Raw genomic sequence first — 22,691 nt, 5'->3', positions numbered from 1 at the left:
TGTGTAAGTTGGGTCAGGATATTACTATGGCTCAGTATAATGTCCTAGTTTAGACTTGAGTTGTCCAGTATGGTGACTGCTGGCGGCATGTGGTTCTTGAGCAATTGGGATATGATTCATCTAAATGGAGAGGTGCAGTAAGCTACATTACATACATTGGATTTCAAACTTAGTATGAAAAAGGGAATGTGAAATATCTCACTAATAACTTTATATATTGGTTATATCTTAAAGTCATCATATTTGGGTATATTGGGTTAAATTATTGGGTTAAAGTATTAAAATTAATTTGACCTGTTTCCTTTGACTTCTTTTTATGTGGCTACCAGAAAAATGCAAATTGCATATGAGAGTCACATTGTGGCTTGCATCCTATTTGCATCCAGTTTGGACTGTGGTTTGGTTTTGAATCAGATTTGGTTTTGAACCTCAGGCCCACCACTTCATTAGCTTTGTGGATTTGGGCATTTAGCATCCCCGAAATAATTTCTCTTATTTATAAAATAAAAACCAACATATCTACCTTGCACAGTTGTTGTAAGGACTAAATTATATTTTTCATGTAAAGTGCTCAGCCCAGAACATGGCATGGGAGCAGAGGGGTTAAAAATATGGATCTTGGCATTAAACTTGACAAGATTAGCAACGCTGGCTGCACCACCTAAAACCTTTCTGGGCTTGGACAAGTTATTTTAATTCCCCAGGCTTCAGTCTCTTCAGTGTAAAATAGGGATGATAATAGTATGTACCTCATAGAATTAGGAGTATTAAATACGTTCATCTATGTAAAGGGCTTACTAGCTCAGGGCATATAGTTAACATTCAATAAATGATAACCAATACTGTAATATCTAGGGAAGGGCATCTGCTGGAAACTCATGCTATTAAGTGGTATATGTGGACTTTGGTTTTTATTTTTATTTCTTTTTGACTGTACATATAATTAGAATAACATCTTAAAGTATAACATTTTCTATTGTCTTTATCATGGTTACAGTAGTGTTCTAAGAACATTCTTGATATATTTTTGTCTAGAATTATATTATTATTTAGGTCTTCTTTTATAGCCTCTCCTTTGATTTTATTCAGTCAGGCAGTCATTCATGTATTCAGGTGGCTTTTGTTAAGCACTTACTGTGTACCAGGCACTGGGTTAAGGACTGAGTATATGGGAGTGAGAAGACAAACCCCCTGCCCTCATGGAGCTTATAGTCCAGTGGGAGAGCCATCTGCAAACAAGTAAATAGATGAGGTATTACTATGATTCCTGATAAATGCTAGAAAAGGAACAAATCTGGTGATGTGATAGAAAGTAATAGAGGAAGGGTAGTGGTGGGAGTCTGTTTCAGATAGGGTGATCAGGGAAGGCCTCTGTGAGATGGCACTCACACCAAGACTCAGAGGTTGGGAAGAACCCGTCCGTGTTGGGGAGGAGCATTGTGAGCTGCTCTAAGGTGGGAACAGCACTTAAGTATTTTTGCAGAAAGCCAGTGGGGTGGAGTGGTTGGTGAGGGGGTGAAGGGCTTAGGTGAGGTTGGAAAGATAGACGGGGACTCACATGTCACTGCACGAATGTAGATCTTATTTGAAGTTCAGTATCACGAGCTGGAGGGTTTTGGTCGGGGAGGTGACATGACCTAATACAAGTTGCTGTATGGCAGACGACTTTGAGGAGGGCCAGCATGGAAGTAGGGAGAGGTTGGGAAGCTGTCGCCATGCTACAGTGGGAGGGGATGGGGCATTGGGTGGACTTGTAGAAGTAAGTTGGAGAATAGTGAATGGATCCTGAGTTATATGCTTTGGATGGTAGAAGCAACAGAACTCCCTGATGGGTTAGTTCTGAAGGGTTTCCTGAAGGGAGATCTGAGCTGCATCCCTCTGTGGTACCCCAGCAGAAGGGAGTGGCAGGGGGAGTGTTTCAAGAAGGAAGATGTGTAAAAACCTGTAGAAAGCTGCCAAGAGAGTGAGTTAGATCAGGATGGGAGAACCCACTGGATTTAGCAACACTGAGATCTTGGTGACCTTGGGAAAGTGATTTCATTAGCTAGAGGAGGCCATAGTCAGATTGGCGTATGTGGGGCATGATGGCAAGGGGAGAGGTGGAGACATTGTGTTTATACTCCTTTTTCAAAAAGCCTTTCTATGAAGGGGAACAGCAGAAGGAGCTTAGCAAGAAAGGGGAGTTGGTTGATGTATTAAAGATGCTGACGGAATGATCCTGTGTCCAAGGAGAGGTTGATGGAATGAAAAGAGAGGGAATCATGGCAGGGGGTGGGCGTAAAGCACTTGAGATGGGGGAGAGGGGTGAGGTTCAGAGCACATGGGAGGAATTGGCCTTTGACAGGAGTTGGGCACTTTCTCTATTGAAACAAGAAGGAGGTAGGTGGGTAAGGGTGGAGGCCGACTTGTAGACATTGACCATTGGAAGATGCAGGAGCCTTTCTCTGGTTCTCTTTTTTCAGTGCTTTGCAAGGGGAAACCATGAGCTAAGAGGGAGGTGTAGTGGAGGGCAGCACTTAAGAATTTAGAGTGAGATGTTATCATCCCTGATCTACTTCAGCAGAAATTGCTTGCATGGTGACTGTCTCTTGACCCAGAAGGGTTTCCGGGTAAGGTAGTTTGGTCCTGCTTCTTTCTTAATCTAGCTAGGTGTAGCTTGGGGACCAGAGTAGAGATTTCAGGGAGACAGGCTCTGGCCAGTGTGGCTCATTTGGAACTTTAATTGGGAAGGCCTGGAGAAGGTCCACACTGGGAGATGTTGCCTTTGCCTGGAAGCTGGCTTCATATGATGACAGGATGGCATGTTGCCATCATGCAGAGGTCTTACGGAAGAGCAGTAGTTTTTCACGAGTCATGCAGTAGAAGAAAAGCATTGAATTAGGAAACTGGGCTCAGCCTGAAGGTCCTGATTGGGTATCTGCAATATGACCGTGAGCAAGCCATTTACGTTCTGAGCTTACTTTCCCAATTTGTAAAATAAGAAAAGTACTCGTCTCCCCATCTCCTGAGGTTGTGTGAGATGTGATGATGTATGTCACTGCTGTGAACGGTCTTTCAGGCTGTACAAATAGATCCGTGGATATACTTGAAGCCTGGGAGCTGGCAGCCTGGCTTGTGCTCCCAACTCTCTGCTTACTCAGGCCTGGGATGACTCAGGCTGAGTCACTTTGCCTCTCTGAGCCTCCGTCTTCCCATCTATAGAACTCCCCCACAAGGTGATTATGGGGATTCAAAAATACAGTAGAGGGCTTTGGAAGTAAAAGCGCTAGAGAAATGTGACAGTCAGACTGACGTCCCTATTCTTCATCTCGGGGAAAAGCCCTACTTCTATTTTCCCTCCAGAGTCAGTCTTCAAGATGAGCATTCTTTGGCGTCATCCATAAATGGCCTAGAATGAGCACTTCCTGTGGGCAGAGCCTGGGACCAGGCGTTGTGGGCAGGGGGGCGGGGGGGACAGGGAGAGGGTAAACAAGCAACATTACACTCAGTGAAGTTGTATCTGCATTTGGGGGACTCCTGGTCTGATTGGGCCCATAGGACAGACACAAGCTTACCCTTGGAAGTGAATTTTAGAAGGGCTGCCAGCTTTCTACCTTTGGAAGCTTCCACTGTACAAGACTAATCAAATGGAAGGAACTAGAAGCACATGTCACACTGACAAGTGCAGAAAAGAGGTGGGGGAGAGGACTGGTCGCTATGGCCCCGGGGACCACCACACCAGGTCATTGTGGCTCCACGTCTGGTGAAGCTGTTCCTCTGCAAAGCTTTTAAGGTGTCAACAGATATCTCACATAAGGCAAGCTCCTTATGGTTGGACACAAGGTTGGCATCCTGTCTCTTTTGACTCTGTACCCAGAGACTTCCTCCCTTTGGAGGACACTGACCCCTTTCCAGATAATGATACTCTGAATGACTCTGAGAAAACTTTTTCTCCTGAGGATGACAGTCATGGAGCTCCTCAGAGTGGTGTCCGGGTCTGAATCCTTTCCCGCACATACTTCTGGGAAGGAAGTTTGGTCAGTCTCACAGGAATCTTTGTGATCAACATGCATAATTAGTCATCTGCCACTGTACTCTGAAAAGATTATTGGAGTCAGATAGTTAACTGGATGCAAAATATTCTTTTGATCAGGGAATTTTTCCTAAGAATATTGATTATCTGTAATGAAGAACTCTATGGATATTTCTGCCTTCCATTTTCTATAGATAATTGCTAAAGAGTTAACATGAGAGTGAAATGTATAGGATCTCAAGTCAAACTACAAAAGCTAGGCCTTCTGGGAATCATTTGTAGCCCTTTTAAAAAAGATTTTTAAAAATTTATTTATTAGAGAGAGAAAGAGAGAGGGAACAAGCAAGAAGGAGGGGCAGAGGGAGAGGGAGAAGCAGACTCCCCACTGAGCAGGGAGGCCCAACATGGGGCTTGATTCCAGGACCCTGAGATCATGACCTGAGCCAAAGGCAGATACTTAACCCACTGAGCCACCCAGGCATCCCCATTTGCAGCCTTTAACATAAAGATTTGGAAAGACAATGTGTCACATTGATTCTGATCAAATGTCCTAGCATCCAAGTCTACTCCCAGAATGCAGATACCCTGTGGTTTCAGTATAAAAGGCTGCATCTCAGCGATGGGAAGAAAGAAACTGAATATAAGTCCCCAGCAACCCTCTCTGTCTAGCTTCACACCTCTGTCAATCTCCTTTGAACACCTGATGTGGGATAGCAGTGGGGGGAGAGTCTGTGGTCAACTTGACAGTTTTGGGAAGGTATGAAGACGCCGTTGACTCAGGCCTCATTCAAGCAGCGCTTAATAGTGTCCTGGAAGACATGGGAATACACTTAGAAACAATTATGGAGGGTGCCTGGGTGGCTCAGACAGTTAAACGTCTGCCTTTGGCTCAGGTCATGATCCTGGGGTCCTGGGATTGAGCCCCACATCGGGCTCCCTGCTCAGCTCAGCTTCTCCCTCTCCCTCTGCCTGCCGCTCTCCCTGCTTGTACTCTCTCTCTAATAAAAAATAAAAAAAATCTTTTAAAAAAAGAAAGAAACAATTACGGATTATACTAAACTGTCACAGGAACAGCCATTTTTCTCTAAAAAGGCGTTTTGTCCTGAGGCTTGTTACTGAGAATCATGGAGCTCCAGGCGACTTTGATGTGTGGTCAGCAGGTGGCTGCTTACTTGTGGATTTTTTTGAGTTCTGGCTAAATAGTCTTATCACCCAGACTGTATTTTGCAAACATACAATAAACCCCTAAGTAACTCACCTCCCTTTCCCCCGCCTTTCCCTTAGCCGAATGCCCACGACCCCTTCCTTACAAGGCTTATAATTCATCTATATTCATTGACTTTTATTTTATTTTTTTAAAGATTTTATTTATTCATTTGACAGAGAGCTTGAGTGAGAGGAGGGAGCACAAGCAGGGGGAGTGGGAGAGGGAGAAGCAGGCTCCCCACTGAGCAGGGAGCCCAAAGCGGGGCTCGATCCCAGCACCCTGGGATCATGGCCCAAGCCGAAGGCAGACGCTCAACTGACTGAGCCACACAGGCGTTGACTTTTAAAAATTAAACTCCTTATTTTGAGATGACTATAGGTTCACATGGAAGAAATAATGCAGAGATCCCATGGATTCTACTCAGTTTCCCCTGCTGGTAGCTTCCTGCAAACCTATAGTACAATATTCCAACCAAGATACTGACATTGGTCCGGTCAAGATCCAGACTATTCCATCATCACGAGAATACCTCGTGTTGCCTTTGTATAGCTACGTCCACTTCCTTCAGTCCCTCACGCCCTCCTTAAGCCCCTGGCAACCATTGGTTTGTTCTCTCTTTGTACCATTTTGTCATCTCAAAGATCTTGTATGATTAGAAGCATGCAGTACACTATCTTTGGGGATTGTGGATTCAGTCTCTGGAGATTCACCCAGCTGGCTGTGTGTATCCGTAGTCTGTACCTTTTTATTGCTGAGTATTTTCCAGGGTGTGGATGTACCACAGTGTGTTTAACCATCTACCTGTTGAAGGACATCTGGGTTATTTCCGGTTTTTGGCTCTTATGAATAAAGCTCTGTCCACATTCATGTACAGGTTTTTGTGTAACGTAAGTTTTCATTTTTCTGGGATAGATGCCCAGGAGTGTAACTGCTGGGTCAGGTGGTAGTTGCATATTTGGTTGCAAAACTCTTTGCTGGGGTGGCTGTGCTATTTTGTGTGTCCGCTAACAATATATGAGTGCTCTGGTTTATCTGCATTGTCATGAGCATGTCTTGTAGCCATTCTGACAGGCGTGTAGTGATATTTCATTGTCATTTTAATGCGTATTTCCCTAATGACCGATGATATTGCGCATCTTTTCACGGGCTTATGTGTCATCTGTATATGATCTTGGGTAAAGTGTCCCTTCATGCCTTTTCCTCATTTTCTGATCGGATTGTGTGTTTTTTTTTTTTAATTATTGAGTTTGGAGATTATATATTGTGAATTATATATTCTAGATACTAATTCTTTGTGGGATATGTGGTTTGCAGATATCTTCTCCAAGTCATAGTTTGTCACTTCATCCTCCTAATAGAGCATTCTGCTCTTGGTGGGTGGAAGTGTTTTATAAATGTCGACTAAATCCTGTTGGTTGATGATGTTGTTGAGTGCTGCTACATCCTTGCTAATTTTCTGTCTGGTTGTTCTAGCAGAGGTGGAGAGAGGACAGTTCTATCAGTTTTTGCTTCGCGTGTATTTATTTATTTATTTATTTAATTAATTTATTTTTTTGCTTCGCGTGTATTTAGAGCTCTCTGGTGTATACACGTCAGGATTTCTAGGTCTTGGTGAACTGACCCTTTGATCGTGATGTAAGATGCCTTTCTGCCTCTGTTGTTCAGCCTGGGTAATTCCTACTGTTTCCTCTGTCTCCTCCATTCTGCTGTTGAACCTATCCACTGAAATGCTTAAATTGGCTATTGTATTTTTGGTTCTAAAATTTACATTTGGTTCATCTTTATATCTTCTCTTCCTTTGCTGAGACTTTCTACTTCTTGGCTATTTCTGAGACTCTATTTTTTTTCCATTTTGTTTCAAGCATAGCCATAATTGCCTGTTTAAACATTTTTCAGATTGCTGTTTAAAAATCTTCCTCAGATATTTCTGACATCTCTGTCATCTTGGTGTTGGTATCTATTAACTGTTTTTCATTCATTTGAGATTTACCTGTTTCTTGGTATAACAAGCGATTTTTGGTAGAAACTTGGGCATTTTGGTTATTAAGTAATGAGACTCTGGATCTTCTTTAAACCTTTTGTTTTAAGTGCCTTCTTTTGACCTGGGTATGGTAGAGGAAGGGGTAGGCATCCCCTCATTCCTCCACGTTGGGGTAGAAGTCCAGGTTTTTAACTCAGCCTCTACTGACACCTGAGGGGTGCTCCTATTATCTCTGGGTGAGCGAGAGAGTTCAGGTGGCCCGTTGAGCTTACATTGATCCCTCCCTGCCTTGTGGCTAGACGTGGCTTCATTACTGCTGCGTGGACACGGAAGTCCAGGCTCCCCACTGGGCCTTTTCCAGCACTAGTCCTATAGGGGGGAGGAGGAAGAAGAGGAGGTTGGGTGCTTCACTGCAGCCTTGAGGTGGGGGAAATCTAGCTTCCTAGTAGCCTTTGCTGGCCTGGGTGGCAATGGGGCCAAGACTTTTACTGTGCTGCTTAGCTGTGGTTGAGTGGCTATTACCTGAAAGTTTTCTGTCTTTTGAGGCTGCCCCTTTCCCAGTCCCTTTGCTACAGAGTGAGCTTTTGTTGGGACTTTTTTGGTCTGCACCTATGGGTCATTCCAGGCCCCTGGCTTCTTCAGCTCTAAGTCTGGGAATGTCTCAGGCACAAAGAACACGCAGGCACAAAGAACACTGTGTTATTCCTAGGCAGTTTGCTTTTTCTCCTTCACCTTTCAGAGTCTTAAGTTTGTGTTATATGTAATATCCAAGGCATTTAGTTGTACTTAGAGGGAGAATAGAGAAAAGTGTGTCTACTTTATCTTCCTGGAAGTGGAAGTCCCATTCAGTTTACTTTTCTTGGCTTTCTTCTTCTTCTTCTTTTTTTTTTTAATTCTTATGTTAATCCCCATACATTACATCATTAGTTTTAGATGTAGTGTTCCATGATTCATTGTTTGTGCATAACACCCAGTGCTCCATGCAGAATGTGCCGTCCTCAATACCCATTACCAGGCTAACCCATCCTCCCACCCCCTCCCCTCTAGAACCCTCAGTTTGTTTTTCAGAGTCCATCGTCTCTCATGGTTTGTCTACCCCTCCGATTTCCCCCACTTCATTCTTCCCCTCCTGCTACCTTCTTCTTCTTCCTCTTCTTTTTTTTCCTTAACATATATTGCATTATTTGTTTCAGAGGTACAGATCTGAGATTCAACAGTCTTGCACAATTCACAGCGCTTACCAGAGCACATACCCTCCCCAGTGTCTATCACCCAGTCACCCCAACCCTCCCACCCCACCCCCCACTCCAGCAACCCTCAGTTTGTTTCCTACGGTTAAGAATTCCTCATATCAGTGAGGTCATATGATACATGTCTTTCTCTGTTTGACTTATTTCGCTCAACATAATACCCTCCAGTTCCATCCACGTCGTTGCAAATGGCAAGATCTCATTCCTTTTGATGGCTGCATAATATTCCATTGTATATATATACCACATCTTCCTTATCCATTCATCTGTCGATGGACATCTTGGCTCTTTCCACAGTTTGGCTATTGTGGACATTGCTGCTATAAACATCGGGGTGCACGTACCCTTTCAGATCCCTACTTTTGTATCTTTGGGGTAAATACCCAGTAGTGCAATTGCTGGATCATATAGTAGCTCTATTTTCAACTTTTTGAGGAACCTCCATACTGTTTTCCAGAGTGGCTGCACCAGCTTGCATTCCAACCAACAGTATAGGAGGGTTCCCCTTTCTCCGCATCCCCGCCAACATCTGTCATTTCCAGACTTGTAAATTTTAGCCATTCTGACTGGTGTGAGGTGGTATCTCATTGAGGTTTTGATTTGGATTTCCCCAATGCTGAGCGATAGTGAGCACTTTTTCATGTGTCCGTTGGCCATTTGGATGTCTTCTTTGGAAAAATGTCTGTTCATGTCTTCTGCCCATTTCTTGATTGGATTCTTTGTTCTTTGGGTGTTGAGTTTGATGAGTTCTTTATAGATTTTGGATACTAGCCCTTTATCTGATATGTCATTTGCAAATATCTTCTCCCATTCTGTCGGTTGTCTTTTGGTTTTGTTGACTGTTTCCTTTGCTTTGCAAAAGCTTTTTATCTTGATGAAGTCCCAATAGTTCATTTTTGCCCTTGCTTCCCTTGCCTTTGGCGATGTTTCTAGGAAGAAGTTGCTTCGGCTGAGGTCAAAGAGGTTGCTGCCTGTGTTCTCCTTTAGGATTTTGATGGACTCCTGTCTCACATTGAGGTCTTTCAACCATTTGGAGTCTATTTTTGTGTTTGGTGTAAGGATATGGTCCAGTTTCATTCTTCTGCATGTGGCTGTCCAATTTTCCCAACACCATTTGTTGAAGAGACTGTCTTTTTTCCGTTGGACATTCTTTCCTGCTTTGTCAAAGATGAGTTGACCATAGAGTTGAGGGTCCATTTCTGGGCTCTCTGTTCTGTTCCATTGATCTATGTGTCTGTTTTTGTGCCAGTACCATACTGTCTTGATGATGACAGCTTTGTAATAGAGCTGGAAGTCCGGAATTGTGATGCCACCAGCTTTGCTTTTCTTTTTCAACATTCCTCTGGCTATGCGGGGTATTTTCTGGTTCCATACAAATTTTAGGATGATTTGTTCCATTTCTTTGAAAAAAGTGGATGGTATTTTGATGGGGATTGCATTGAATGTGTAGATTGCTCTAGGTAGCATTGACATCTTCACAATATTTGTTCTTCCAATCCATCAGCATGGAACGTTTTTCTTTTTTTATTATTATTATTTTTTTAAAGATTTTATTTATTTATTTGAGACAGAGAGAATGAGAGACAGAGAGCATGAGAAGGAGGAAGGTCAGAGGGAGAAGCAGACTCCTTGCTGAGCAGGGAGCCTGATGCGGGACTCGATACTGGGACTCCAGGATCATGACCTGAGCCGAAGGCAGTCGCTTAACCAACTGAGCCACCGAGGCGCCCCGGAATGTTTTTCCATTTCTTTGTGTCTTCCTCAATTTCTTTCATGAGTATTTTATAGTTTTCTGAGTACAGATCCTTTGCCTCTTTGGCTAGATTTATTCCTAGGTATCTTATGGTTTTGGGTGCAATTGTAAATGGGATCGAGTCCTTAATTTCTCTTTCTTCTGTCTTCTTGTTGGTGTATAGGAATGCCACTGATTTCTGTGCATTGATTTTATATCCTGCCACTTTACTAAATTCCTGTATGAGTTCTAGCAGTTTTGGGGTGGAGTCTTTGGGGTTTTCCACATAAAGTATCATATCATCTGCAAAGAGTGAGAGTTTGACTTCTTCTTTGCCGATTTGGATGCCTTTTATTTCTTTTTGTTGTCTGATTGCTGTGGCTAGGACTTCCAATACTATGTTGAATAGCAGTGGTGATAGTGGACATCCCTGCCGCGTTCCTGACCTTAGGGGGAAAGCTCTCAGTTTTTCCCCATTGAGAATGATATTCGCTGTAGGTTTTTCATAGATGGCTTTTATGATATTGAGGTATGTACCCTCTATGCCTATACTCTGAAGAGTTTTGATCAAGAAAGGATGCTGTACTTTGTCAGAAGCTTTTTCTGCATCTATTGAGAGGATCATATGATTCTTGGTCTTTCTTTTGTTAATGTATTGTATCACATTGATTGATTTGCGGATGTTGAACCAACCTTGCAGCCCAGGGATAAATCCCACTTGGTCGTGGTGAATAATCCTTTTAATGTACTGTTGGATCCTATTGGCTAGTATTTTGGTGAGAATTTTTGCATCCATGTTCATCAGGGATATTGGTCTGTAAGTCTCCTTTTTGATGGGGTCTTTGTCTGGTTTTCGGATCAAGGTAATGCTGGCCTCATAAAATGAGTTTGGAAGTTTTCCTTCCATTTCTATTTTTTGGAACAGTTTCAGAAGAATAGGTATTAATTCTTCTTGAAATGTTTGGTAGAATTCCCCTGGGAAGCCATCTGGCCCTGGGCTTTTGTTTTTTGGGAGATTTTTGATGACTACTTCAATTTCCTTAGTGGTTATAGGTCTGTTCAGGTTTTCTATTTCTTCCTGGTTCAGTTTTGGTAGTTGATACATCTCTAGGAATGCATCCATTTCTTCCAGGTTATCTAATTTGCTGGCATAGAGTTGCTCATAGTATGTTCTTATAATTGTTTGTATTTCTTTGGTGTTGGTTGTGATCTCTCCTCTTTCATTCATGATTTTGTTGATTTGGGTCATTTCTCTTTTCTTTTTGATAAGTCTGGCCAGGGGTTTATCAATCTTGTTAATTCTTTCAAAGAACCAGCTCCTAGTTTCGTTGATCTGTTCTACTGTTCTTTTAGTTTCTATTTCATTGATTTCTGCTCTGATCTTTATTATTTCTCTTCTCCTGCTAGGTTTAGGCTTTATTTGCTGTTCTTTCTCCAGGTCCTTTAGGTGTAGGGTTAGGTTGTGTACTTGAGACCTTTCTTGTTTCTTGAGAAAGGCTTGTATTGCTATATACTTTCCTCTTAGGACTGCCTTTGCTGCATCCCAAAGATTTTGAATAGTTGTGTTTTCATTTTCATTGGTTTCCATGAATTTTAAAAATTCTTCTTTAATTTTCTGGTTGACCCATTCATTCTTCAGTAGGATGCTCTTTAGCCTCCATGTATTTGAGTTCTTTCCGACTTTCCTCTTGTGATTGAGTTCTAGTTTCAAAGCATTGTGGTCTGAAAATAGGCAGGGAATAATCCCAATCTTTTGGTACTGGTTGAGACCTGATTTATGACCTAGGATGTGATCTATTCTGGAGAATGTTCCATGGGCACTAGAGAAGAATGTGTATTCCATTGCTTTGGGATGGAATGTTCTGAATATGTCTGTGAAGTCCATTTGGTCTAGTGTGTCATTTAAAGTCTTTATTTCCTTGTTGATCTTTTGCTTAGACGATCTGTCCATTTCAGTGAGGGGGGTGTTAAAGTCCCCCACTATTATTGTATTGTTGTCGATGTGTTTCTTTGCTTTTGTTATTAATTGCCTTATATAATTGGCTGCTCCCATGTTAGGGGCATAGATATTTACAATTGTTAGATCTTCTTGTTGGATAGACCCTTTAAGTAGGATATAATGTCCTTCCTCATCTCTTATTACAGTCTTTGGTTTAAAATCTAATTTGTCTGATATAAGGATTGCCACCCCAGCTTTCTTTTGGTGTCCACTAGCATGGCAAATGGTTTTCCACCCCCTCACTTTCAATCTGGGGGTGTCTTTGGTTCTAAAATGAGTCTCTTGCAGACAGCATATCTATGGGTCTTTTTTTTTAATCCAGTCTGATAGCCTGTGTCTTTTGATTGGGGCATTTAGCCCATTTACATTCAGGGTAACTATTGAAAGATAGGAATTTAGTGCCATTGTCTTGCCTGTAAGGTGACTGTTACTGTATATTGTCTGTGTTCCTTTCTGGTCTATGTTGCTTTTAGGGTCTCTCTTTGCTTAGAGGACCCCTTTCAAGATTTCTTGTAGGGCTGGTTTTGTGTTTGCAAATTCCTTTAGTTTTTGTTTGTCCTGGAAGCTTTTTATCTCTCCTTCAATTTTCAATGACAGCCTAGCTGGATATAGTATTCTTGGCTGCATATTTTTCTCATTTAGTGCTCTGAATATATCCTGCCAGTCCTTTCTGGCCTGCCAGGTCTCTGTGGATAGGTCTGTTGCCAATCGAATGTTTCTACCATTGTAGGTTACATATCTCTTCTCCCAAGCTGCTTTCAGGATTTTCTCTTTGTCTATGAGACTTGTAAGTTTTACTATTAGATTTCGGGGTGTTGACCTATTTTTATTGATTTTGAGAGGGGTTCTCTGTGCTTCCTGGATTTTGATGCCTGTTTCCTTCCCCAAATTAGGGAAGTTCTCTGCTATAATTTGCTCCATTATACCTTCTGGCCCTCTCTCTCTTTCTTCTTCTTCTGGGATCCCAATTATTCTAATGTTGTTTCGTCTTATGGTATCGCTTATCTCTCGAATTCTGCCCTCGTGATCCAGTAGTTGTTTATCTCTCTTTTTCTCAGCTTCTTTATTTTCCATCATTTGGTCTTCTATATCACTGATTCTCTCTTCTGCCTCATTTATCCTAGCAGTTAGCGCCCCCATATTTGATTGCACCTCATTAATAGTCTTTTTGATTTCTACTTGGTTAGATTTTAGTTCTTTTACTTCTCCAGAAAGGGTTTCTCTAATAACTTCCATATTTTTTTCAAGCCCAGCTAGTATCTTTAAAGTGATGATTCTGAACTCTAGATTTGACATCGTACTAATGTCCATATTGAACAGGTCCCTGGCAGTCGGTACTACCTCTTGTTCTTTTTGTTGAGGTGATTTTTTCCGTCTTGTCATTTTGTCCAGAGGAGAATAGATTAATGAGAGAACAAAATGCTAGCAGAGTAACAACGTCCCCAGAAAATATACTCTAAACAAATCAGAAAAGACCTGAAGCAGTGGAAAAAGAAAGGGAAAGAGAGAAAAAAGAAAAAGAAAAAAAAGAAAAAGAAAAAGATAAAGATAAAAACAAACAAAACAAAACAACAACAACAAAAAAACCGAGAATGTGATCAAATATGATCAGGCTGGTATATAGATCAGTGCCACACACTAGATTTGGGGTGTATTTTGGTCTGTTAGAAGAAAGTGCCTCCCAAAATTTTAAAGAAAGAAAAACTTATATATGTACAAAAATAAGGGTTAATTTGATGAAGGGATGGAATATGACTGTAAAGATGGAAATTATAAAAAATTTTATAAAAGGAATTGATAAGACGTTGTTTGAAAAAAGAAAGAAGAGGATTTAAAAAAAGAAAAAAGAAAAAAAAAAGGAGAGAATGTGATCAGGCAGGGGAGTAGAAAAATCTATATTCTAGAGATTTAGGGTATATTTTAATCTGTTAGAAGAAACTATCTCAAAATTTTAAAGAGAGAACAACTTATATATATATACATACCAAAAATACAGGTAACTACTATGAAGGGATAGAATATGACTCTAAAAATGAAAAATAAAAATGTTTTTTTAAAAAAGGGATTGATAAGATGTTGGTTGAAAAAGGGAAAAAAAAAAAGAAAAAAGACAGTTAAAAAAAAAATTAACTTTGAAAGACTAAAGAATCCTGGTAAAAAAGCTATGAATTCTATGTGCAGTATTCCCTTAGCGCTGGAGTTCTGCCGTTCTCATTGATTGGTAAACTTGGTCTTGGCTGGCTGTTCTTGCTGATCTTCTGGGGAGGGGCCTGTTGCTGTAGTTTCTAAATGTCTTTGCCAGAGGCGGAATTGCCCCGCCCTTGCCCGGTCTGGGCTAAGTAATCTGCTCGGGTTTGCTCTCCGGAGCTTTTGTTCCCTGCGAGCTTTCCGTACAGCTTTGGAGGCGGAGAGTGAAAACGGTGGCCTCCCAATCTCTGCCCCAGAGGAGCTGAGAACTCGGGCCCCGCTCCTCAGTGAGCCCCCAGAGAAAAGCGTCAGTGACTCCCGCCTCCCCAGTCTCCAGCCGCACTCCGTGCTCACCCAGCTTGTGACCGAGCGTTTCTATCTCTGGCACCCGACCCCGGGTGGAGTCTCCAAACCCAGCAGATCCCCACGGTGCACTCCCGCGTGGCTCCTCCCGGGGGAAGAAGGGGAGTCTCCCCGGATCTGCCGCTTGTTGGGTCCCTGCTGGAGGAGCAGGGGCCCGACTGTGCCGCGGATCACGGTTTATGGCCACCCGGAGCTGAGAGCCCGCGCCTGGGCTCCGCCTCTGCAGCCGGCTTCCGTGCTCCTTACCTGGGAGCTCTGCCACACTCAGGCACCCCCGGTCTTTCTGTGACCCTGAGGGTCCTGAGAGCACACTGTCCCGGAGGGTCCAACCCCCGCTTAGCCACCAGAGTGATGTCCCTCAGCGGAGCAGACTTTTAAAAGTTCCGATTTTGTGCTCCGTGGTTCTATCACTTGCCAGAAGCGGCTGACGGTGGCCCCTCCCCCGCCGTCTATCCTCCCGAATATCACCTCGGATTCACTTCTCCGCACGTCCTACTTTCCAGAAAGTGGTCGCTTCTCTGATGAGAGAGTTGTTGCTCTTCTTTTCTTCGCTCTCCTGTTGAGTTTGTAGGTGTTCAGAATGGTTTGATCCCTATCCAGCTGAATTCCTGAGAGGAGACGAAATCCAGGTCTCCTACTCCTCCGCCATCTTGCTCCGCCCCCCTGGCTTTATTCTTCTAAGTCAGTCCCTTTTCCTGCCTTGAGATCTCAGGGCCCAAGCTTCTTTAATCATGCTTGTATAAATTTCTTTTCATGGGAAGAGAAATTAAAATCTCAAGCCTAGGAGAAGTCTGTGCATGGGTGGGAGGGGTGGAAACAGTTCCCATATGCAAAGATGCACATTGGGCACTCGGTGGATTTCTGGCTTTCTTTTACTCACCTTTTAAGGCCTGGGGCCAACCGTAGAGGAGACAGGGATTTTCAGATTATTCACTAAGGGGTCTTTATATCCTCTAGAGGGAAAAATAAGTTCCCAGGACACAAGCGGAAGTTTCACCCAAAGATTTATAAGAACCTATAAGTGGCCCAGAGGAGCAGCTCAGGGTTGGGGGTGAGGGTCCCTTTCGGCTTGGCCTGGCCTCTGAAAGTGTGGCTTTTTGCTTTTGACTACTGAGGATGAAACCCATCTGTGATACTTTCTTGGAGCCAAGCTTCTCTGGACTTCATCCTTCATGAGTTGACATCCTTAAAAGTCTGTTCCTTAGGGAAATGTAACCTCAATGTGGAAGGGCATGCATTTCTAATCCAGCTAGACCTAGTTGGGGATCTGGTTCCATCTTTTGCTAGCTGTATGACCTTGACGTTCAGTCATCCACTTAAAAACCATCCTGTAGTGCTGACTCTGGGCCAGCCACCATGCTGGGTTTGGGGATCAAGTAGTGGGTACCTTTCATTGCTCCCTTTGCTTTACTTTCTGGCCATGAGCAAGTCATCAGCTGGTTAACTTCAAAAATATATCAAAAAATTGGGCTACTTTTTCCCATCCTCTCATCTCTTTCCAGGCTGTTAGAATAAGTTCCTTGATTCTGTTCTTCCCTCTAATTATTTGCCTCAATTCATTATCTACACAGCAGCCAGGGTAATCTTTTAAAAACATGCACCAGATTAATATTCTTTTGTTAAACCCCTCTGGTTATGCTCGGACATACTGAGAATGAAGTCCAACTCCTCCTCATGGCTCACTAGGTCCTGCGTGGTCTGGTTTCCACTTCTCCTCTGATCACATCTGACATCCTTTTCCCCCACATCCAGTGGGCTTCAGTCATGCCAGACTTCTATCTCTGCCTGAGAACATCGAGCTTGTGCCACCGTGGGGTCATTACGCCAGTTATGCTCTCTGCCTCGGATAATTTCCCTTACAAGTTTGAGTGGCTGGTTTCTGGTTGTCATTCATTCAGGTTTCAGTTCAAACGCTGTCCCTTCCCTGCTCCTCATGTCACATTCTATCCAGTCACCAGGTCCCCACCCTTGCCTCTTAGTTAGCTCTTCCCACAATTTGAAGTTATCTGGATTCGTTTACTAGACCAAGCTCCACGAGAGCAGGCATCATGCTGTTTCCTTCCTTGCTGTCCATCCAGTGTCTAGAACAGTTCCTGGCACAGAAGAGTAAATACTTGTTGAGTAAAGTTGCTTAATTCTCTGGGGCCTCAGTTTCTCCCTTGTCACACGGAATAATAATTGGCTAACGGTACAAGGTTGTAATTAGAATTAAGTGAGATAATACGTGTAGGGGAAGTACTTAGTACAATGCTTGGCTCACAATAAGCCAAATAATAGTTTGTCATTGTTTCCTTATAATTATTTGTATTATAATGTTCATTTCCATTCTCCCATCCTCCTCTAGTACCTGTTCTTGCTCCTAATGATCCATCTGGAGTGTCATGAGCATTTGTCAGTGGCAGATGCTGACTGGTTAGATGCTTGCAGTGGAATCCTAACTTACTTCTCTCTTGACTGTGTTTTTCTGCAGGTTCTGCAGCTGGGCTCAGACATCCTTCCCCAGTACAAGCAAGAGGCCCCGAAGACTCCGCCTCACATCATCTTACATTACTGTGTTTTTAAGACCACGTGGGATTGGATCATCTTGATTTTAACCTTCTACACAGCCATCCTGGTCCCTTACAACGTCTCCTTTAAAACCAGGCAGAACAATGTGGCCTGGCTGGTTGTGGATAGCATCGTGGATGTCATCTTTTTGGTGGACATTGTGCTGAATTTTCATACTACCTTTGTTGGACCAGCTGGGGAGGTGATCTCTGACCCCAAACTCATCCGCATGAACTACCTGAAGACGTGGTTTGTGATTGACCTTCTGTCCTGTTTGCCATATGATGTCATCAACGCTTTTGAGAACGTGGATGAGGTTAGTGCCTTTATGGGTGATCCAGGGAAGATTGGTTTTGCTGATCAGATTCCACCACCCCTGGAGGGGAGAGAGAGTCAGGTACATGCCTCAAATCTCAGACCTTGTTGTCATGTCTTGAAAGTTGAATAAATGTGGGTGGTCAACAGAAGAGTCATTATGTGGGTGGGAACTGGCATGGCTGATGTTTGGAACGGAGGGAGCATGCTTGATAGATATTCTCGCCTGCTGTTTTTGTCCTTTGGAGGATTGGAGGCCCTGCATGTCTGTGAATGGGTGTGGAAGAGACCAGAGGCTTCCCTTTTATTTCATGTGGCGTGCAAGCCACTGGCTTGGGGTGGTGGGGCTGCAGACGCAGGCATGCATCGCCACTGCGCTGGTGAATCTTTCACTTGGTATGCAATTGCTAAATGTCTACCTATTGATTATTCTAATTATGGGGATTTTTCTGTCACCTGCTGCTGACTTTTGGCTGTTTCATAAATAATTAACTCCTGGCAACAGGGATGCTATTTTCCCCCCAAGTTTGCTTGCTTTTTTTTTTTTCTTGGTAAATGTTGGAAAAAGAAGTTGTTTCTGTGCTAAAATGAGTTTTGGCGGTGACCAATGGCATTCAGTTGTCCATACTCTCCCTTGTGTAAATTTGCTGAGGTAGTCAGGCTACGGCCAAGTCTGGCCCTGTGACTAGGAGGGGGGTAAGTACTATTGCTGGATGATGCTGCTTTGGATGGTTAGTCCTGCAGGCAGTGGAAGGAATGAAAAGGAGACAAATGCTCTGTAAGTGTGTTGGAATTAGGACATGCACAAGCAGTCAGTGAACGAATGGGTGCCTGCAACATGTTGCATAAGGAAGGGACCACTGGCCTGGTTCAGGTGATTTTCTCCTTTGAAGAAGCGAGGACATCAAGTCATCACAAAGGAAAATGTCAGATTCTTATCCAGCTTCAGTGTTCTATGGGAGTTGTTCTTCCTTTTTCCTCCTGCCTTGTTGATCCTCCAAATGGATGAAGATAAGGTAGTTCGTCTGGTAAATCTTCAGCCTTATAGAGCAGTGGGCCCTCACTGTCTTGGATTACAGAGGGTCCCAGAAGTCTCAGTCTGGCTGGGGTGTTAACTGGGTGGGTAATTCAGGAAGCCATCTGGAAGTTGAGTTGAGGCAAGATTCACTCTCAGGGCTAGAGGGCTAGTGGAACTAGCCTTGAGATAATTGGAAGGAACAGCCAGCTCCCTGCCAAGACAAGGCCTGGCCAGTGTCTCCGACTTGCTGGGGACATAATGATGCCTCCTGGCCTTCCGGTCAGTATCAGATTGGGGGAGGACTTCAGCCGCTTCCTCGGTGGGAACCCAGCTACCTAGCACTTCCCTCTCCAGAGAAGAGGAGCTGATGTCCAGATGCTCTAAACTCAGAACAAACCCTGCTTTTATCTGTGTGCTGTGTTTTAGTATACTTGGAAATCCCAGGGAATAGTGCTCTGGGTGGCTTGTGTGGATTTTGTAAGGGGATTAAATGAGTGAGACTGATCATTTACAAGAACAAAACATCCCTAAAGTGAATGTTGGGATTCTTTAGTGTGAATCTGAGGACACACTGGGAATGATATTTTTCTCTGTGAGCCCATTTCTAGAAGATTTTATGTTAGTTGGTGAGGAAAATATGATCATTTTGGCTTAGACAACGCAACGGAATTATTTCAACCTAAAAGAGCTTCTTACACACATATGGGAAATGAAATTTAATTTAAAAAAAAAAAAACCTCTCAAGTTTTTAAAATAAACCATTTGCTATTTGGAGCAAAGGCATTGAAAATTTGCAGATAAAGAGAACAGTGCTCCAGTTTTCACAGGTTCTTGTTAAACACGGGCAAGCCATAAACATATTCGTAAATGTGTCAAGATTACCTTGTCGGTTAGCAAAGCAGAGAGCCTCCCCTCAAGCACCGTGTGTGTCACGTTGGAAGTCCTCTGCCATCCATTGTGAGTACCCCTGATGTGGTTTCTGATTTCCACAGTCATGAAATAGGTTGGCGGATAGGAAAAATGCCAGTTATCCATAGCTTTCTAGTTGGAAAGAGTTCAGCATCGAAGTTCTCATTACCATCTCTCGGTCATAAATAATAATATGAGTATTAAGGGGCTATTGTTATGATTTGCTTCCATGAAGACTTGATTTTACGTCTAGTAATATCTATTTCAAGCTTTGGCTACCACCCGAAACAGTGCCTTTTCATAACATTGGTTGTGATGTGGGGGAGTCAGCGCCAGGGAACTGAAAATTTGGCTTCTGGCCCTTTGGTATCACCTGATAGCACAGCTGGGACTTTGTGCATGCCATTTAGCCTCTGGATCAGTTTTCTTATCTACACCTTGGGGATCATGCTATCTTTGGGCATTTGGGCAGTAGATTGTTTGAGTTCCCTGCTAGCTGCAAAGTGAGTTTGGTGAGTTCTAAAATCTCATCTGCATTCGTCTTACCTCCCGGAGCTGATGATAAAAACAGGAAGCCTAGCACTTTGAGCTCCCACCTGCAGGGGGGATGGGAGGGAGGTGGGATGGGATGAGGGTTCAGAGACCAGGAGGACCATGAAGGTCATCCAGTTCAACCCTCTTAGCTCACAAATAAGGGAACAGACGCAGGGGGAATGTGACTCACTCGAGATGACACAGTAAATCATATATATGGCTATGGCAATAATGAGTCCCCTTCTGACTCCTCTCTATTCTTCATGGGACAGAGTGGATAAAATAGGGACAAGACGCTGATGGACACAGTTGAGTCAAAACTGACCAAGAAGCTTCCAAAGTCTGTGGCCCAGCCCTTGGCCTGGTAGTGGTGGGGACGTTGGGCACTGTGTACAATGAGGTGGGCCTCTGCATTCCCCCCCAGAACAGCTGTGTTGGTGATGAGATAGGCAGTTGAGGATGCTCGCGGAGGGACAGACCCAGCATGGTTTTCCAGGCATAGGCCTTTTGTTGAAAGGCACCATTAAATTAGTGGAAATGGAAGATTGGTGGGGCTTAGAGGAGGTTGGGGAAGGCACGAAGGGCGCCTCAGCTGTTGAACCTGGGTATGGCTGGGTGGGAAAATTCCAATTAATGGTTTCCCATCCACTGTCTGCTGTCTTCTTGGCCATGCTCTGTTGTGGAGTTGCTAATCTAAGATTGCAATGCCCTCTGCTCTAGTCCCTTTCTTTGGGAGAGTGTGGGGAGGAAAAAAAATTATTGACTCATTTTTCATAAAAAATACATGGAGCTGAATCATCTCTGGTGTCCTCCTAATTATGCCAATGGACTTGTGTCCCAGTGGGACCACCAAAGAAGAGAGGAATGTGTGGTGGTGGCTTTGCCATCTGTGTGTGTGTCGGGGGACTGGGGCGTGGGTGTCGGGTGGGGGCTCTTGAAGTGAAAGGACTAGATCCACCCAAGGCTTGGGTTAAGAAAGAATTGGGTTAAATTGCTAATGCCAGCAATTGTGAATTCAGTCCTGTGGATGTCGCCCACCTCCGTGATGTAAGTCACACAAACGCGAGCCCTTTGGACTCAACTTGTTTCACTTATGTAGATGGCCTACATTTGCGTCATTCTCCAGTCTGTTGGTCATAATCTGTTTTGGAGGCTGTTTGGGAATATGTTTGCACATTAGTTAAGCTGGTGAGAGGACAAAAGGTCTGGCAACTGGATGAACTGAAGCTTGCCATGGGTCTGCTGAAGCAAGAGCCAGATGAGTTTTTCTCAAGTGCTTAGCAGATTACTGGCCTGGTGAGCTTCATGGATTAAATATGGAATTATTATTCACAAAACATATTCCTTTTCTCCAGGAAGCCTTGTTGCCTTCTGCCATTGGAGTGTAGAAGTGCCCAGGGATGAATGGAGCCAATTAGGCTCCCTCCCAGGTCACAGTTCTGGGACCAAGAGCTTCCTTCCATCCCTGGTTCTGTAACCTGGGACAGCAGCTGGTGGTGTTGACAGAGCTGACCCTTGCCAAGAGCCCACTCTCACAGGAGATGCTCCCCGTAGAGCAGAACAGGAACAAGGAGTGGAAAGATGGATAGTATTGACAACAGCTTCCCTTTAGCTAGGGTGTTTAACTATCCTAAACATTTCACACAGGTTATATTTGTTCTGATTCTTCTGTGGCAAGTCCCTCTGCCACCCAGCTGTGCAAAATTGTGCAAGCGTTTCATCTCCCTGGACTTTGTTTGCCTCCCCTGCAAGATGGGTCCATCCCAGCTCTAACCTTGAGGCCCCTGGGCATCTGTTATCCCAGCATTGCAGCTAGGGGAAAGAGCCTGGCTGTCCAGGCAGTGAAGTTGAGCTTCAGGCTTCTGACTTCTGGACCTGTGCAATTTTCCCCAGGCAGGTCATGCTGCCTCATGACAGAATCTGGAGCCAGAGTGAACCAAGCTGTGCATTTTCGTCCCTGAGTCCTCCTTTCCAAATCGTTCCTTGGCACGGTCACTTCCACTCCCCTCTGCACACAGCTGATAGGTGAGAAGTTTGAGCGGCTGGCGTGGACAAGCCTCCATGAAGGGTGCTGGTCCAGGGGCACAGGGCTGGACAGTGAGGGTGAAGGTCAGAAGTGATTCCAACGGCAGGTCGCCCCTCTGCTTTTCTCTCCTTGGCAGATGGGCTCCCTTCTAGGTTCTCCTAGGTTCACTGTTCCTGGCTCTTCCAGGCTTTTCCTGATGCCGAAAGCAAATTGGACCCCTGTGTGTTGCTCGTCCTGTTAATTTGTGGTCGTCAGTCCTAATCTGTGGTTTTGATTTAGGTGGATGGACACCAGTTTAATTTTCACACAGGTGACTGGTCTGCTGTCAGCTGGAAGTCACGAGGTAGCCTGGAATTTGCTTCCCTCGAGTACCCGCAATAGAGGCCACATCCATGGCTTGTAGTAGCCATTAACATTAAGACTTTCTCAGAGCAATTTTAGGTTCATAGAAAAATGGAACAAAAAGCGCAGAGACTGCAGTTTCCCTATCACTGCCATCTTGCATTGGTGTGGTACATTGATTACAGCCAATATTGATAGATTCTTATTAGTTTAAGTCATTGTTAATGTTAGGGTTTACTCTTTGTAGAATACATCCTAAGGGTTTTGGC

At 43.8% G+C, this 22,691-nt stretch overlaps 1 protein-coding gene across 2 annotated transcripts in view; it reads left to right on the top strand.

Annotated features, from left to right (window-relative positions):
* The window catches only part of KCNH1 (potassium voltage-gated channel subfamily H member 1), a 370,040-nt gene that overhangs the window by 65,966 nt on the left and 281,383 nt on the right, over positions 1-22,691 (top strand). For both annotated transcript variants that reach the window (XM_064594125.1, XM_064594126.1), the window contains one exon: positions 17,202-17,594. In XM_064594125.1, the coding sequence (XP_064450195.1) occupies positions 17,202-17,594 (393 nt within the window). The remainder of the gene's footprint in view (positions 1-17,201; positions 17,595-22,691) is intronic.

The sequence above is a fragment of the Mirounga angustirostris genome, unplaced genomic scaffold (assembly GCF_029215605.1).
Source record: "Mirounga angustirostris isolate CCGP_5_RB_7025 unplaced genomic scaffold, mMirAng1.0.hap1 SCAF_6, whole genome shotgun sequence".
Classification (NCBI taxonomy): Eukaryota; Metazoa; Chordata; class Mammalia; order Carnivora; family Phocidae; genus Mirounga; species Mirounga angustirostris.
The sequence above is the reverse complement of the archived record's forward strand: the minus strand, read 5'-3'. Positions and strand labels throughout refer to the sequence as shown.